This window comes from Oryx dammah, unplaced genomic scaffold (assembly GCF_014754425.2).
Source record: "Oryx dammah isolate SB20612 unplaced genomic scaffold, SCBI_Odam_1.1 HiC_scaffold_8, whole genome shotgun sequence".
NCBI classification, from domain to species: Eukaryota; Metazoa; Chordata; class Mammalia; order Artiodactyla; family Bovidae; genus Oryx; species Oryx dammah.
The window spans coordinates 28,696,684-28,715,713 of record NW_024070192.1 but is presented as its reverse complement, the minus strand read 5'-3'; the positions used below and the strand labels follow the sequence as shown (position 1 = coordinate 28,715,713).

Here is a 19,030-nt window from a genome sequence, read left to right as displayed (position 1 = left end):
CCAATCTTTGCGACCCCATGGACGGCAGCCTGCCAGGCTCCTCTGTCCTTGGGATTCTCCAGGCAAGAATATGGGAGTGGGCTGAGACACAATTGGCAGGATCCTCAAAAGGAACAGAAAGGACACGGAGTGAAAGCACAGTCTCCCTTTCGCTCCCATCACCCCCTTCTCCCCGGGGCAACTATTACTCATCACATCTGTGAACATCTTCCTGGAATATTCTATGTATATTCAAGGACGTGTGTAAACATACTGTTTTTTTAATGGCCAGCAGGCACACGCAAAGATGTTCCATATCACTAATCATTAGGAAAATGCAAATCAAAACCACAATGAGGTATCACCTCACCCCTGTGAGGATGGTCATTGCAGAAAACCATAGAAAAAACAAGTATTGGTGAGGATGTGAGAAATCAGAACACTTGTGTACTGTTGGTAGGTTATATGGAAAACAGCAGGAAGGTTGCTCAGAAACATAAAAACAGAACTACCATGTGATCCAGCAATATCACTTCTGGGTGGTTACCCAAGGAACACAAAACAGGGTCTTGAAGGGATATTTGCACACCCATGTTCACTGTAACATTATTCACATTAGCCAAGATGTGGCAACAACCTTAATGTCTATTAACAGATGAGTGGATAAAGAAATCAGCAATGATGGGAACACTGACATCAGAGAAACTGGCAAACGCCACAAATCAGGGCTCTTTCTCCTAAACAGCCAGTTGTTAAACATCTACCAGCAAACTTGTGTTATAGCTCAATACAAATAGGTGAAAATGAAGCATGACCTCTTTTACTTGTACTAAATAAACAATGATTATCATAAAAAATAAACAACTTGTATTTGGTTTTACATAGAAGGTGGTAGAATTACCTTCAAGGATGAAAAAGTAAAAAAATAAAATAAAATTTTTCTTTTAAAGCATAAGAGATCCCAAACAATAGACGTACTACCAAGGATGTCAGACAACAGAGCTTGTTGACAAGTACATCAACCTCAGCTCCATAGAGGCAGAACCCTGAGTGCTGCTAGTGACATCAAAAGCCCTGTTCTTAGAAATACCAGGGAGTTTTGGTCTGAGACCTTTAGGAGATGGCAAACACAACACAGGGTTAATGCAGTGAATCCTTAAGAATTTATAAATTGCAAGCAGTCTCTCTGGGCATTAAAAAAAAATGTGAGAAAAAGATCAATGCCCACTCTAGTATAAAAAACACAATCTTCACTTAACTGAAAACTTTGATAGTGTCATCTTATGGAAAACCAAGAAAGAGGCATCAACAAAACTGTATGATGCTTACAGCGTCTCTCTCAGACCCTCACCAGGCACTGGAGCAGAATTTTTGATGAAAGCTTCATTATTATTATTTTAGGCCTATTAAAAACAATATTCAGAAACTTCCCTGGCAGTCCAGTGGCTAAGACTCATCACTTCCACTGCAGGGGGCCTGGGTTTGATTCCTGGTCAGGGAACTAAGATCCCACATGCCACGTGGCATGGCAAAAATTAATAAATAAATAAACAAAAAAGATGATCAGTGTACCTCAAAATAAACGAACTGGGTACCCTTTTGTTGCCTGGGTAACTACGTGACACAGGCTCCCACCTGCACCCTATGGGCAATACCTGCATTGGAGAAACAGCGGCAGCTGGGGGCGTCCTCACAGGGATCCCACTCAGGGGACTGCGGGGGGTCTTGTGGACAGAAATATTCTGCCCAGCTCCACCTGCCAAGAAAAGAGCCAGGATGTTTCTAGGCTGTTCCAGTTCGAAACAGCAAATAATACTTCCTGCCTTGTTGATGCTCTTTCACCCTCTTCTGGTCTAGACTCATGCTGAACTGGGGAGTGAGTCGGGGGTTAACTAGATGGGGGCTGGTCTTAGTCAAGGACACACAAGGAGCAGGAGAACGTACAGGTAACCAGGCAGCCACGGGCAAGAAGACACTCTTAGACAAACCACACTGTTCTTTCCTTTTCCACCTTCACAATCAAATGTCACTGGGCCTTCGTATTATCCCGTCTCTGCAGGCTCATCTTAATCCAATTCAGCCGCAAACTGTTTCAGCAGACACAACGTCCTAGGACTGGCTGTTACTCTGGCCCCTGGTACAATGAGCATATTTGATGCAATCAAGGGAAGACATACAGTGTGTTTTGGATACAGGTTCCTTCTAAGAACAGCGCTCATGAAAATTCAGGGTAGACAATGTAGAGATCCGTTTTTCTCATATGCAGATAATGGCAAACAAAAGTGAGCTGTGGGTCAGGGAGACATTTTCAGGAAAAGCTGGGAATGTCCCACAATCAGGAATGACAGATTGTATTAGGTGCCAGCCAGACAGCCCAATGCATGGAACCAGCGCCTCCTTTCCCAGGAGACAAGCCTCTGGCCAACCCTGCTAATCCTCATGAGATGGTAAAAAGGCAACCAGCAGTGACCTGGATTTAATGGACAGAGAGGAAGAAAAGGAAAGGGGTACGGCAGGAGCTGAAGGGAAGTTTGGGAGGAGAGAAGAGCCAACTCCCCTCTGTCGTCTCATGCAGCCTCAGCGAGCACTGCACACCATGTCTGCACGTGGATAGTCTGAGAAGGGACCCCTGGTTGCACCAATGTGGGGACAGGGCAGTGGAGACAGGCTGGATCCATGAGGCTATGGTCTGAATTTGAGTTTTGCTTATCAAACAAAATGACACAATACCTGGTCGTCCCAAGTCAAATGACTTGATGAGGGACTTCACAGTGGTTGCAGACTCTGAAGGTGCTGGAGGAGTCCTGTTCATGTAGGTGCTGGGCCACCGGCCAGGAGCGTTTGCCTCCGAGGGCTCGGGCTCTTCCTTCACTGGTCTGCACGGCAAAGAGTAAATCAGGTTGAAAAGCTGGAGGACGTACCCATTCGGGGAAGAACACAGATAAAAACAGCCAACGCAGAGAAGAATGAGTCTGGGAGGAGAAACCCAAACTGAAAATCCTGCTCTCTGTATTAGCTTTGCATCTCCAGGAAATAACCACTCAATTTTTATCAGAGACATTTTCTCAGGAACGACCAGAGACAGCATTTTTATATATGGAGTGACTTGATGTGAGCGCTAAATGAAAAGGATGTATGTCTATTCTGTAAACTATAAATATATAAAAAAAAACTGTTATTTATCATGAAATAGTTATCTTACTGTCCACGGTGGATACAACAGGTTGGTGAGTTGTGTGAATTCCAACCCCCATCTGATGCACAGAGGCTGGAAAGATGACACCTCAGGAGCCCACCCCCTGCAAGGAAGATCTCAGATAAAGGCTTAGACCCCACTGGCCAGGAAGACTGGGCCAGATGTAGACTCCTGAGTTGTGGATGAGAGGCAGGGCACAAGGCATTCACTACGCTGAGATGGATGGAAGCAGAGACAAGGTGCTCCTGCTGCTGGAAACTGGTGGCAGCTTCAGACCGGGCCGGCAGGTTCCTGGTGTCAGGTTCCCATTCAGGGGAGGCAGCCACTCTCCTAGAAACCCAGCTGTGTGTGTGGTAACTTCCAGAGTTGTTTCTGGAGGCTAGGCCTGGGTCTGTTTCTCCAGAGGGCCCCCAGCAATCCTGCAAGCCCCTTCTGCTTAAACCCACAAGGCTGCCATCTCCAGAAACATCAGAGTCCTGACTCATACATGAACTATCCCACCCCTAGGAACAGGAATGGTAACCATGCTATGGAACAATATTGCAACTCCCTGTGGGGCAATGGTTCTCCTGAGCTCTCCTGCACAATCGTGGCCAATCTTCCCTGTGGTCTCCAAGCTGGAGCACAGACTCACGGACTGTTGTTTAGTTGCTCAGTCGTGTCTGACTCTGTGACCCCATGGATGTAGCCCGCCAGGCTCCCCTGTCCACGGGATTTCCCATGCAAGAATCTTGGAGTGGGTTGCCATTTCTTCCTCCAGGGGATCTTCCTGACCCACGCATCAAACCCAGGTCTCCTGCATTGCAGGCAAACTCTTTACCGCTGAGCTACCAGGCAAGCCCCCAGACTCATGGAAGAGCCTCTTAAAGATAGACCGTCTGGGTCAATCTTCCTCATCCAGGGGACGTTAGCTTGTCACTTAACCTCCCTGAGCATGAGCCAAGACATAGCCCAACTTCCAATTTCTAAATCACTGCTCTTTTTATTATATCAAATTGCTACAGCTGTTTTGCAAGAAGATGACTAATTTATGAGAATAGCTCAGAATACTTCTGGCAGCATATTTTAAAAAGGTTAATGGAAGTTTAAAATATTTATTTACTGATCTTTTTTGAAAGAAATCTGGCTACTCGGAAGCTTCCGTGGTTGAACTGACTTGTCTTTGATTCTCAAAGTTTCCTCCTGTTGCTTCGTAATCAACATGAGTAGGATAAATTTAGGAAAAACAGAACTTAAAACACACTTTAAATCACATTGCCCTACACTTTTGTATTTACCTTCTTTTGAGAAAAAAAAAAATCAGTTAACAAATGACTTTTCTGTGAAGTTAGTATCAGAGAGTCATGTACAGATATGAGATCTGGACCATAAAGAAGGCTGAGTGCTAAAGAATTGACGCTTTCGTATTGTGGTGTTGGAGAAGACTCTTGGACTGCAAGGAGATCAAACCAGTCAGTCCTAAAGGAAATCAACTCTGAACGTTGATTGGAAGGACTGATGCTGAAGCTCCAATACTTTGACCACCTGATGCAAAGAGCTGACTCATTGGAAAAGACCCTGACGCTGGGAAAGACTGAGGGCAGGAAGAGAAGGGGACGACAGACGAGATGGTTGGATGGCATCACCAACTCAATGGACATGCATTTGAGCAAGCTCTAGGAGATGGTGAAGGACAGGGAAGCCTGGAGTGCTGCAGCCCGTGGCGTCACAAAGAGTTGGATATGACTGAGCAACTGAACAACAACATCAGGTGTTTCAGAAATGGGTAAGGTTGTTTTTTTCTTTTTTTTTTTTTTCACATCAAATAGGGTTGGTTTTGGTTACCTTCCCTGTTATGTCACGTAGGACAAAATCAGATGGTGAACATGCAGAAAGAGTGCAATCAGGTTAGGTACAGGCGGAGGAAAACCCCTCATTTCTGTCCTGGCCATTCTCAGGAACGTGAGAAAGTGGGCACCTTCTTAGCCGTCTAGGTACATGATCTGCCTTCTCAGGGACTGGGGAGATTTAGGGCACCCGACCAAAGAAGGTTGTTTTAAAAAGCCCACGTTCATTTCACTCCTTGATAATTTAATAAGAATAAAACGGGGAATCCGACATTCTGCTGAGGTGTTCCCTTCAACTACTTAAGCTTCTATGTGATTCACAACATCAGATGATACAGGACTCCTTCCAAAGCCTAAGAGTAAGGATGCTGGAATCATTCCCACCTCGCCTGCCTGCAGGAATGGTGGGCAACGCTCCGTACTTTCTGTCTGCTGGGCTGGGCCAGCAAGAAGTAGGGTGAGGTAACCCTGCAAGGAGTTTAAGTAGATTAGAGATGCTATGAGACTAAAGACCCACCCCATTATGTAACGGCTATGTGTGTGCGTGTGTTTGCACATGTGTGCATGTGTGTGGGTATGTGCATGTGTGAGTGTGTCTTGGGAGCCACAAAACAAAGCCTGAAATGAAGAATTACAGAACAGAGTCATTAAGAATGCTGTTGATCTCATCAGCACTTTAATCCTAAGCAGGGACACCAGCCTGTCTTCAGATGGTTTTGGATCAACCAGTAACAAGTCCAGCAATAAACAAAATATGACCTCTCCTCTGTTCAGAGGAAGAGTAAGAACTCTGTAATCTACAGAGGAAGGCAGATTTTTCACTGCTGAACCACCTGGGAAGTATTCTTGCCTGGGAAATCCCAGGGACAGAGGAGCCTGGTGGGCTACAATCCACAGGGTCACAAAGAGCCGGACATGACTGAGGACTGAGCAACCTCCCTAATGCACTACTTTCCTTGCTAGGTTACGGAACAGGATCTTTAGGCACTGTTGGTTTTCTACAGCTCTTGTGTCATCACACAGGACACTGCTTGGCGTTGCTGTCAGTTTTGCTCCAAGGACACGTGAGTTCTTGTGTGCAATTTGTTCTAAAATATTCAAATGTTAATGACTTTTGGGAAACATCGCATTATACCACTGCTGTCTTCACAATCACCAGATCAAGGTTTGTAAAGACCGCCAACTGGGCACATTGATGATCTGTTCATGATGGCTCTTTTCTCAGCTACTGAACGGAGCCCAGCCCAGGCCCTCCCGGTGCTGCACAGACTCCCCGCACCCCGCCTGGTTTCCGGACCAAAGCCTGGATGTCTGGAGCTCTGTTCCTCTTTGTCCTTCCTCCAGGTCTTTGCTCTCCCATATCTCCACCTGTAAGGTACTCATCCCAAACTGTATCTTCAGTTATACACAAGACACTCTGAAAGAAGTCTGCAGATCCACATGAGACAGGAATCGGGAAGCACTCTGTCTCAGGTGTCAAGTGTCCTCTGAATTTCACTTCTGAATTGCAACGTAAGCATTTCTAGGACAATAAAAACCACCAGGGCAACATGGCAATTTAAGAACCACAGGAACATTTCGTAAAAATCCTGCACCGGCCCCTGAAGCTACTGATGGCATGCACAGGCCTCAGACTGTGAAGAATTTCAGCTACACAGAGAATGAGTGGGGAAGAAAATACTACCAGTTCACCCTAATTCCTCTGCAAGGAGAGTGAAGGTGCAGGACAGCCCACCGACTCCCTCCCAGCTCTGGTCCTAGAGGGAGGGCCAGCTGGGGAGCGGCACCTGGAGGACACGCGGAGCACTCCTCCCACAAAAGGTCAGGAACACTGAGACACAACCATCTGAGGAGGCCAGGGTGGTTGATCCGCGGCACAAACAACGGTAGCAAAAAGCCACCAGACATGCCTAAAACGGATAATGACCAAGCAAAACAGACCCCCAAAGCCAGCTCCCATATGCCACCTGCGCCAAACAGAGAAAAAACTGGACACTGGTGAATTTCCTCACTGGCACCTTTTCTGCTGCATTTCTTTCATCGCCTCTTTCTCTGACATTCAGCAGAGATTTACCTTAAAGAGTCTCTCCTCTAGCTTAAGATACAAGATTTCAAGAGTGGTTGGGCAGAGTGAGCACAGACGAAGACAGAATCCAGACACTGATCCTGGGCAGAGAACAGGTCCTAACACACTTGGATCTGCTGAAGCAAGAATAAGTGATAGGCAAAAACAGGCCCCGATGCAGGGACAGATCTCACGGTGTAAGATGAAGAGATTCACTGCACGTGAGGGAGAACAGATGTGTAAATAAAGGACAAGAAACAGACTCAGACACTGAAAAGCCTCTGCCTTGAGAATGCAATAAAACCAAGAGAATAAACAAAAGGTGACAATGTAAAATGAAAGGCTGAGTGTTATTAGCAATCTCGTAAGGGCAGGAAAATATTTTCAAGGGGAACTAGCTTAAGAGAAAAAGGAACAAGGGCGTATTGGGAAAGTTTTTCTGAAAATGGATGAAATGAACGATGTCAATGTGGGATTTCAGTTCCATGGGCGGAGAACGCTGCTGACACTGACTGCTTTCCAGGATGCTACCAGAGGGGTTTAACACTTCCATTTTATTATGAGTTCACCTAAATAATACTTCACAATTAAGAAGAAATCCAATACAGTCAATCACCAAACAATCTGTTTTTAGATTTCAACAAGACAACTCTGGACCTCAAATTCCATGTACTGTAATTTCTGACAGTTAAAACTTTTTAATTAAAAACTCATTTATGCAAAATTAGTATCTTTGCTCTTTGCCCTCTTATTCCCAATAATGAAATCATTTGCACTTAAAAGTCAACCTCCTGTCTACAAAGTGTACTGAAAATGCAGCTTTGCTTCTGCCTTGGTTCTAGTCATCTGATGTGGCTTTTAAGTTCTGAAACTACACGTGCCAGAAAACTGGGAACAAAGTGTCCTGGAGGTCCTGCCAGGGGTGAAAAATCAGGCAACAGACTCTTCTAAATAATTACATATTTATTTAGCACTTCATAAACACTTATATATAAAAATAGTCAACAGTCTCCCAAGAAAGATCAAAATATGTGGGGTAGAGACAGCTGTGCATTTGAAGCTGAAGTTGTGTTTTTCTTGTTTATATTTGAAAACACCAGGCAAGTAAATTTTATATCATCATAAGGACTTTCAGTCCGAGGTAAACTTACAGATATATAAATTCCTATCCCACAAGGACAATTCCAGCGGGTATCGAAACTATTCTTACAGAGAGGACAGTGACCTCTCAAGTTGAGTCTTCTAGTGACCGCCCCCCCCCCACCAAAGTCTTCCTGAGATGACCAGTTTGCCTAGGTTTCTGCGGAGCAGACAGGAAGTCCTATCTCGTCTCGTCTCCTATACAGTAGCTGATGGTCCAGATGCTCCTCACACGAGGGATGCAGTGGTCTCTGCCTGGCGGAGGCTGCTGACCTGGTCTTACATCTTCACAAATGGACGCACTTCCAACAGTTTACAGTCTCACTTTGAACCTTGGATCCCTCTGAGTTACATGATTCTGGACTGGAAAAGTCTTTTAGTTTCCAAGGTGAGCTTACTCACGAGGCTTTTGCCAATGCTCGTGAGTTCTCAATGCAGTTCTGATCAGCACTGTCACCACGTGGAAGTGTCTGATTCAACCACAGCCTTTATGATCAAGCAAACATCTAACAGAACCCCAAAGAGATTTTTGAAGTCAGCCCAACACGTGGCAGTGGCTTGTTCTGGACTAGGTGAGGAAGTCAGACCTCAGCTTGAAGAGGCGAAATCAAGGCTTGACATGGGGGAAGTAGGGCTTTCTAACGTCTTCAGAGATGTCACGTGGACAGCTTCCTATTTCACCTAAACTAGTGTTAATTTCAAGCTTATCGGATACCGTATTCAAAAGGAAGCATAAAAATAAACTCCAAAAGGTAAAGTGTGGCCTGGTTTGTGTTCTCTCTGCACATGCAAAGCCACAGACCTCACTCAGCACTCTGCTGCTGCTAAGTCGCTTCAGTTGTGTCCGACTCTGTGCGACCCCACAGACGGCAGCCCACCAGGCTCCCCCATCCCTGGGATTCTCTAGGCAAGAATACTGGAGTGGGGTGCCATTTCCTTCTCCAGTGCATGAAAGTGAAAAGTGAAAGTGAAGTCGCTCAGTCGTGTCCGACTCTTAGCGACCCCATGGACTGCAGCCTACCAGACTCCTCCATCCATGGGATTTTCCAAGCAAGAGTACCGGAGTGGGGTGCCATTGCCTTCTCCAACTCAGCACCCTGGCTGCCTCTAAAAAAATGTTTTCACGACAGACTCGTACTTTGTGTTTTTTGTCTTTTGTTTTTAGAACAATTTCATTTTGTGCTTCAAAGACTGCTGAATCTTCTGAGAAGAAATAGGGAGAAAATCAGAGGGAAGGATCATCTTTGTGCAGAGTTGATTCCAAAATGCAAAAAAAAAAAAAAAAAAAAAGGCAGAGAGACTTGCTGGCAATGACTGCTCAAGACAATGGCTGTTCTAAGGAGACCGTTTGGTTGTTTATGAAAAGGGCATTCCTCCCCTACACATGTCCCCTCTCACACAGAAATGGCTGTGGCTCCCCATCGCGGCAGGGCTGGGCGGCCTCTCCTCCTCCACCTGCTCTGCTAGCTGACAGAGACCATGGAGCTGGAAGATAGAAACAGGAGGCACAGGCTGGTAAAGGGGTTACTCCATGTAACACGACTGCAGTCTACACACAAGAACTGATAGCTGGCAGTGTCCAGGGGCACAGCTCAGATCCAGAACAGGATCAGCACACCTAGATTTCGACTTTTCCCATCCCTTGCAGAAGTCAAGAGGTCTTCAGACAGAAAGAATGCCATGAACAGGCTCCTCCCACTAGACCTTTGCTGATAGACAAGGGTGTCGGCAGAGATGACGGAGACCAATCACATCAGGCCCCTGACAGAATGGCCTGTGGGTCCTTCTACTGTCCTACAGTTAAGAGTAAAAAAGAAAAAGGACTTCTTTTATGATACACACGTGCTGTGTACACACGTGCTGGAGAAGGAAACGGCAACCCATTCCAGTATTGTTGCCTGGAGAACCCCATGGACAGAGAGAAGAGCTTGGTGAGCTATAGTTCATGGGGTCGCAAAGAGTCGGACACAACTGAGTGACTTGGCACGGCACACAAGTGTTAAAGGCTTCGGGGAGGCACACGTCCTCGGCTCACTTTTCAAAGTGAATCTGTAGACAGGGCCGGGCAGCAGGCCAGCAGACGCAGTCTGCAGAACTACAGGTGGCTTCTCTGATGCCACACGTGCAAAGCTAAGCTATGAAAATGCATGTCTGTGCGACTAAATGGGTGATGCTTGCCGAGATACTGGAGGGCCAGTTTCTGCCCCGAGGCCAAATAAAATGCCAGCAGCCCAACAGTTGGAGGTATGAATGTGAGGTCTGCTCAGAAAGTGTGCGGGAATCCTCTTGAGAACTGGCCTCTCCCCAAGGTGGGGATGGGGAGGGGGTTGGACATGTCGACAATCCCAGGGACCCAGGAAGCTACACCTCCAATGCCCCACCTCCCTTCCAGTGACAGCCCCAGACACCCAGCGAGCGGTGTGACATGTTACATCTGTGAGAACAACACAGGGCGCACAGAGGCACACAACCAAAGTCAGAATGCAGGCGCACACACAGAATTAACAGCTGACCCCAGGGAGGCTGGCAGTGACAGGCTGCATGCTGCTGGCTTCAGGGGCGGCAAGGCAAGAACCAGAAGCACAGGCTGACGCATCGTGCACCTGAAATGTCCTAGTTTGGAAGCTGGCACAGCTAATCATGCACAGACATTTCAGCGTGTTTAGCTCTTTAAGATGTTTCCCATGGCTGCTCATTGGTGTCACACAATAACTACAGCAGAAATCGAGTAAGTCCCCTGCAAACAACGGTTTTAACAGTTTCACGGTAAGCGCAGACACACAGAGGTCTGTCCCTGCTTTGGTCTGAGACACCCATGTCATGCATGTCTCACTGACAGGGTCTTTTGTTAGAGAGGCTGCGTGTGGCCCATCGAGGCAGTAAGCTGAGTTGCATGTGTGTTCTCTAAAACTGCCAGGCCCAAGGACTCAACTTTTCAGGAAGAATATCTGTTGTTTCAATTTCGATGAAAGTTTTAATTTCATTGTATTTCCCTTAATGGTTCAAAACAAGAAAAAGTCAGAGTTGAAAAAGTTATTCATGATCCTTTCATCCAATAATTTATGTGTCTGGCAAAACTGCCCACTTTCAGGTCCACAAAAACTACACAGGCTTGTTCAGATTTCTGGAAGAGAAAGATGAGGTCCATAACCTCGTGTGGAGGTGCCATATGTAAGGGAGACCCCAGGCTTCTGTCAGGAAGATGGTTCAGTGGGCATGCAAGTCCATGACTCTCCATCAGAGAAAGCTCAGCCCATCAACTCGTCTCAGAAAACAGTGGAGCCTGGTCGGGGGTGGGCCTTAAAACCTGACCTACTCTTACCTCCTCATTTAAGAGACGAAGGCGCTTGGTCTGGGAAGAAAACCTGCAAAGGTGAGATCAGAGCCTAACTGTGCCATGTATCTTAACATCAATTACTCTGACTCCAAAATAAAAATACCTCTGAAAACTTCACAGGGCTGAAGATAGCTAATGAGCTAAGTTTTAGAGTCATCTAAAAATAGTATGCTAAATAACGTTCCACTATTTTAGGTACTGAGTTCTTGGGAACAAATGCTAACTCGTCCTCACACCCAGGCCTGCCACCCACCCGCCTGCTGGCCTGTGTTCTCTTGACAGCCAGCTGATGACAAGGCGAATTGGTCCACCTGGAGTCACGATCCAGGTGCTTCTCCTACAATGCTCTTACCTTCTCTTGTTGTACTAATACTTGGAGGACCTCGTTAGAATTTTCTGCACATTCTTTGGCTATGGCTGAGCCAAGGATGACTTCTGAGTTCTCGTTAGGTGACTGTCAAAGTCAAGAACTCAGGCACCAAGATGGAAGCACTATGCTGATCCGGGACCGCGGAGGGTGGGAGCTGGTTCCAGGTCTGGCTCAGGTGGTGTGTTCAGGGAGAGGCAGGGCCGCCGGCAAGTAACTTCTCCAAGGCCAACACTTAGAAGAGGCAGCTGGTCAGGGCGGCCAGAGCCTGGTAAGAAACCACTCTGGCAAGTGTCTGGAGGGTGGCCTGATGCAATGACGGCCAAGAAACCCACTGATGGCATAGGTTCCGTAATGTGTCAGTTCTCGAATTTTGAAATATTGTGTGACAAGGGATTAACCTGCTGTATTTGGGAGGTAGGTTTGCAAATCACTGGAAAATCAAAAGAGAAATGTACTGTGTTTTTAAAAAAAGTGCCCTTAAGTTAGAAAATGCTGGCTAAAGCAAACGGGGGGCCCTACGTGGTCAAGCTACATGTAGGTGTCCTGTGACATCAGGCTTGTATATATAATCTGACCTGCTTCTTAGAATCTATACAATAACTTATTGAGGGCCACATCTTACACTCAGGGCTTGTCTTTCACTGTTTATCTGTGAGATGACGTATATATGAAGCAACGCAAGTTATGATGTGGTTCTTCCTCCAAAGACACACAATAGAAAACCAAGGCACATGGACAAGCAAACAAAAGCAGACACCACAGTAAACCAGAACAACCCACAGTCATTTCAACAGGGAACACCACAAAATCTGCTTTCCCACTTGGCTGCTCCCTGAACTGAAAATTCATGTGCTTTGGTGGCCAGAAAGTATAGGTTTCACTACACAGTCATGATCTTGATTTTCATAAACAAAGGGCCACGAGATTGACCAAAGCAAGTTTGGTAAGAGAATCAAAACAGAATTTTGAGCAGAAATCTACCCCTTCCACTGCCATGAAATTCACGACACCACATCAGACCCAGAGGCTGGGAATCCAGCCTCCAGCAATCCTGGAAAACAGTTATAAATTGCAAGCTGTACAAATCTATATCCAGAACCTACTAAGGGTTTTTAAATTCTACTGTGCTTTATATTGAGAGACATCTTAAAATTCAAAATAACTTCTAATAACCAAGAACCTCAATGTTAAGGACATCTATTCCCGACAGGGGAAAGACAGCAATGCATGAGCTGAAGCCTAAAATACTGTGACAATCTTGCCCGGAAGCCATTTAAACTTTAAACAATAAGCAACTCTGAGCTCACTTTGGGAACAGCTTCCTCTGAAAGCTTGCTGTTAGGACAGGCTTGTTGGGAAAATGCGGACTGCGATGTCCTCCCCCTGATCGCCCCCCCGAAAGAAGAAGGGAATCTCGTATTGGCCTGATGTGTGTTCTCCATGCTGACCCTTTGAAATAAAGTGAGTTATTTCATGCTCTTCTGCAGAGGGCATACAGGAGCTGCTAAAAAAGGACACACCCTGCACCAGGACAGTGGGTGGGGTCTGCACCCACCAGCCAGGCTGTGTAGCAGGCCAGCTTCTCTCACTGAGTGAGGATGACCCACATGGGGTGCTGAACCAACACGGAGATGGAAGAGCAGCCTCTCCTCCAGACCCCAGAGAGGACTTGACTGGAGCTCTGTCCTCATGGTAACCAGCTCCCTCATCACCAGGAACGGCAGTCATGGGGCTCTATGGACTGTTCCTACCATGGAGCTTGTTATAACTTGGCCATGGGGTTAGTTATTCACCGGCCATGGGTTAGTTATAACCTCGCCAGAGGATTCGTTATAACCTGGCCACAGAGCTAGTTATAACCTGGCCATGGGCGGGGACAGAGCAGCAGAGGGACCTGGAAGGAAGGAGAAGGCTCGGTGAGGGCAGAGACACCTCCACAGCCTCGGGGAGGAGAGCGGCCGGGACCCACCTGCCGCGGGTCTGTGCATCCCCCAGCGCCTTCTGCAGCCGGGCGTTCTTCTCTTCCTCCTCCAGCAGCCTCCGCTTGACGGCGCGCAGCTCCTGCTGGGCCTCGACCTTGATGTCATTGGCCACCACAACCGCCGTCTGCAGGTCAGCCTGGAAGCGCCTCCACTCTTCCGTCTCGTCCTGGAAAAGCCAGGTTGGCGCCCACATCAGACTGACGCCCCAGCCACAGTTCCAGGGCCCAGGGGTGTCCATAGGAAAGACGGGCTTTGGGATCTTGGTGCTGGGAAAAGGCACAGGGGGGCTGCACCTGCAGGTGTGGGAGTCCTAGCCCTGAAATTGAGGCTGCCTGAACCTCCCTCCTGGCCACACTGTGGTTCCAGGCCCCGCAAGTTTACTATACAAAGCAGGGCCAGAGAGTCGTCAGGGTGTGTCTCAAAGGTGTCCACACCTCAGTCAACGGGGATACCTCAGGTAGAATGATGCTCTGGCTCTGACCACGTCTCACCTTTATCTGCTTCGTCAGAGTCTTCAGTTGCCTCTCCAGGTCCGACTTCTGTTCCTCCAGCTTCATCACGCTGCCTGGACAGAAACAGGCAGACTGGAGTCAGAAATGTCTTGAGCGTCTGGGGAGCTGAGCTCAGGAGCCAGGCAACCTCAGGTCCTGCTACAGGCTCTGAGACCTGCCCCTGTGGCCAGGCTTCCCAGCTCAGTGGCCAGGCTTCCCAGCTCAGCACCCAGAGCACAGGAGCCAGAGGCAGAGGGTTCCTCCAAGAGAAACAGGATGAGTAGGAACGTAAGTGATGTGAGGTTAGGGTTTAGCCTCAGAGATAGGCTGCACAAACTCACAGCGCTATGGGAAGAGAGCTAACAGTCGCTCACACTCACACGCTGAATGCCTGGAAGCAGCACAGCAACCTGAACTTCTGCTGTGATGTGGAAGAACAGCTTTTCTTTAAATTTATTTAACTGGAGGATAGCTACTTTACAATGCTGTGTCAGTTTCCACCGTACAACAATGTGAATCAGATACAAGTGTACATGTGTTCCCTCCCTCTTCAGCCTTCCCGAGGGTGGGGTTCTGAGTAACAGCAGGAATGGATGGTTATTACTATTGTGATATTTAGACCAGCTTCCAGAGTCTGGAACTGACTCACAGCTAAAACTCTGAAATCACCTGGGGAAACTTTTCAGAAGCACAGATGTTCAAGATCCAGACCCTGACCCATGGAATCTGGTCTCCCAGGGAGACAGGGTCTCGGGGTATCTATGGTCCAGGCAGGTACAGACAGCTGCCAGGCACAGAGGATCAGCTCCGGGAGCAAAGACGGGTTATGCTCCCTTGAGCCTCTGATCCCAATGTTTTCATCAAAGTTTAATGCTGTTTGCATTAAACTGGCTCGCTGGTCAATATCTTTGTGGAAAAAAAGCCCGTCCCATGGGTTCTGGAACCTGCTCACTCACAGCATCCTTCTCCCATGTAACATTTGGCAGGTATCTGAAAGACACTTCTGCAGCCTGGGGCACTCAGAACTGCCTCATGTGCCGGGCTGGAACCTCCCTCCTGTGGGTACCAGCGCTGGATGAGAGAGCTTCACATCTTCCTGGGAATCTGACCACACGTTTCTTTGATTTGGGTTCACAACCACACTGTTCAATGTTTTGGTTCTTTTTTAAATTTCATGAATCTACCAATGTCACTACTTTCCCATCTGCTCTACTCAGCACTTTCCCAAGTGACTCGGGGGCAGACTGGGAAGGTCCCCTCCTGGTCTCTGGAGGTTTGGTCCACATGAGAGCACTGCATTTCTGGTTGGCATGAAGCTCCCCCGTGGCTTGGATTTCTTGCACGTGATGTGCCCCGGCTCTCCTGCACCAGGGACAGTGGATGGGATTTCAGAACTACACTTGGGGCCGTTTTAATTTGTTGTGAAGCGAAGGCTTCTCACTACAGTGGCGTCTCTTGTTGTGGGGGTGCACGGGCTCTAGAGTACAGACTCAGTGGTTGTGGCGTACAGATTTAGTTGCTCCATGTCATGTGGGATCTTCCCTGACCGGGACTCAAACCTACGTCCCCTGCCTTAACTACTGGACCACCAGGGAAGTCCCTGGGGGCCCATTTTAAACAGAGGCATCACAACATCCAAGCACTAAAATGCAAAACACATGGCACTGAATCAGCTGTGAAAGACGCCTGTGGATGGTCCAGGCTGAAACAGGAAGGCGGGGTCACCTTGTCCCACCCAAGCTGGGGAGGCCCTCTGGGAGACTCAGACTTTTTCCTCGTCTGCAGGGTGCCAGCAGCTATGGCAGCACCGTGTTGATTTGGGCAGGGGGGTGGGGGTAGGGGGATGGGGTTTACAAGAAAGTTTTGACAAGCAGGTAGATTCACCACCAGTAAGAGTTCCAAGAATAGTTTGGAGGAACTGTACTCACTGGGGAACCTTTCAGCCCACCAACTGTGCTATGTTCAGCAAGGCAGGTGCTGATAAAAGCTTGCACACTAAGTCTTTTGTTACTAAAGGAAAACACATTAGATGGGATCATTTGATAAGGCTTATTTGGACAAAGCAGGCAGTGTTTACCTAATCTCTGAAAAACATCCCTCCCTACTCAGAGGTAGCAACTGGTTCCTAAATAAGCCACACACAAGCGCCTCTTCAGGAACACGTGGCCGATGTCTCAAAGCCAGCTGATCCTACTATCCAGGGGACCCATGCTGGGGCTGTTTTCTCCTGAGGCCGACCCCCGGCCCCCATCCTTCTACCTGGCAGATCCCAACGGTAACACCTGTTGGCACCTGCCATGTGTGCCTAACGCCCCACACGCTCCACCCACGACCAACAGCCTTTCTTCATCAGCTGTTCTGTGGCCCAGTTCAAGAGACCAGTGATTCTGTCTCTTCTACTGGCCTTTCTTCTTGGGAGACCACAGTGCGCTCAGAAGGAAGATCTGGCACCCAGTGTCCCCACCTCCGTCCTGACCCATGCCCACAAGGGACTTGGGTCCACTTACTTTCCAGCTCACTGATGAGCTGGTTGTTGTGCAACTTGACGGCGCGATGCTGCTCCACCTGGTCCTCCAGCTCGAATATGGTCTCCTTCATGTCTTTGATCTCTGCATCACTCTCTGATGCTTTCTCTTGTAGCTTCAGGCTGGTTCTGCTCAGCTGCTCTGCCTGGTGATCGCAGATCTCCTTTAGGTAAGAGTAATCCTTTTCCACCTAGAAAGAAAGCAAGATGCCACGGTCACTTGAACAGGAAAGAGCTCCCCCCATGTCCACGCTGGGGCCACTGATGCAACAGCAAAGGAAACCTTGGGCACGTGTGTGCCCAGCACCGTCTCTGTGTTCTGGGCCTCAAAAACAGCCAAGGCAGAGAAGCATGATGGATGTCAGTAGCCAAATGGATGGATTCTGGGCCCCTTCCTGTGGCGTCAAAGAAACCTTGTTGTTGTTGTTCAGTTGCTAAGTCGAGTACAACTGTTTTGTGACCCCACGGACAGTGGCCCGCCAGGTTCATTCTGTCCATGAAACTTCCCAGGCAAGAATACTAGAGTGGGTTGCCATTTCGTTCTCCAGGGGATTTTCCCAATCCAGGGATCAAATCTGAGTCTCTCATGTCTCCTGCATTGGCAGGAAGGATCTTTACCACTAGCGCCACCTGAGAAGCCCCTAAAGAAAGCTGCACCTGCTGAAGTACCCCTCTTTGCTGCCCCTTCCTTGGAGCTGTCCCAAGACAGCGGCCACTCGCCTCACAGCCACAATGGAGCAGCGCCCTCTGCTGGGAAGCCAGAAAGCTAACCCCCGCGACATGCCCCAAACCTCTGTCAAGTACCTGGGGCTAGAGGAACACTAATGGGACAGCCACAGCAGAAATGTGCACACAGACACAGATACATGCACAACATACTCACTTTACCTGTTCAAGTTTAATCAGTAACGTTCTCAACACACAGAAAAGCACCAAAGGGGACAAGATAACTGTGTGCCAAAACGGGCAAGCCAACTATTAATTTTTGTCATGTTTGCTAAATCTTCTTTTACCCTAACAAGATTTGTTAAAGCCTCACCCTTCCTCCCACACCAGAGAGTGTCCAGAAATTGGCATGTGGTTGTTCCTTGAAGAGTTTCCCACGTTTACTGTGTGCGGATGTGCCCATGACAACACACAGTGTTGTTCTGGATGCTCCAAAACTTTTACACAAATGATATCACACTATCTTAGGCTTCTGCAGGGCACTGTATGATATACTGCATTGTATCTTATGTAAGATGCTCTCGTCCTGTATTATTATTTTGTGTCCTGTATATACTGTGTTGATTACACTTCTGTAACTTGCTTTCAACTATGTTTTTGAGATATATTCATGATACACAATGTTCTAGTCAGTACTTTTTTTAAAAAAGAAAAGCTTTATTATTATTATTTTTTAATGCACCATGATGTTTGTGGGCTGTTAGTTCCTCAACTAGGAATTGAACCTAGGCCCCTGGCAGTGAAAGCGTTGAGTGCTAAGCACTGGACTGCCAGGGAATTCCCTAGGTCATTACTTTAAATACTGCATAATATCCTACTGCCTGAATACACAAATCACTTTACTATTTTAAGCTGTATCCTGGTTCTACAGTCGTTATTAATAGCTGTATATTTAGCAGGTTATGTAAGCTTGACACCTAGTAGGTTTCTTCCCAGATTTGGAAGGGGAAGTCTCCAAATACAATTTTTTTTCCCCAATTGCATTTCATGTGCAGAATCTGTGGGTATTTGAGAACAGTACTGCATTTTATTAAAATATCTACTCTGGGTATAACATTCTTATTTTTTACAGTTTTATTAATTATTTCATTTTTGGCTGGACTGGGCCTTCACTGCTGTGCAGGCTTTTCTCTAGTTGCAGCAAGCAGGGGCTACTCTCTGGTTGCAGTGCAAGGGCTTCTCATCGCAGTGGCTTCCCTCTCGTTGCAGAGCACGAGCTCTAGGGTGAGGGGGCTTCAGTAGCTGTGGCATGTGGGCTCAGTAGTTGCGGTTTCTGGGCTCTGGAGCACAGGCTCAGTAATTGTGGTGAACGGGCTTAGTTTCCCCAAGGCATGTGGGATCTTCCGGGGCCAGGGACTGATCCTTCGTCCCCTTCACTGCCAGGCTGATTCTTT

At 47.6% G+C, this 19,030-nt stretch overlaps 1 protein-coding gene across 5 annotated transcripts in view; it reads right to left on the bottom strand.

Annotated features, from left to right (window-relative positions):
* Positions 1-19,030, bottom strand: part of SPECC1 (sperm antigen with calponin homology and coiled-coil domains 1) — a 170,022-nt gene that overhangs the window by 42,713 nt on the left and 108,279 nt on the right. For 3 of the 5 annotated variants that reach the window (XM_040245875.1, XM_040245876.1, XM_040245877.1), the window contains 5 exons: positions 16,894-17,101; positions 14,387-14,460; positions 13,883-14,061; positions 2,710-2,855; positions 1,635-1,735 (listed from right to left, as the gene is read on the bottom strand). In XM_040245875.1, the coding sequence (XP_040101809.1) occupies positions 1,635-1,735; positions 2,710-2,855; positions 13,883-14,061; positions 14,387-14,460; positions 16,894-17,101 (708 nt within the window). Of the gene's footprint in view, positions 1-1,634; positions 1,736-2,709; positions 2,856-8,009; positions 9,692-13,882; positions 14,062-14,386; positions 14,461-16,893; positions 17,102-19,030 lie in introns of those variants that run through there. The other 2 variants (XM_040245878.1, XM_040245879.1) reach the window with 1 other exon arrangement.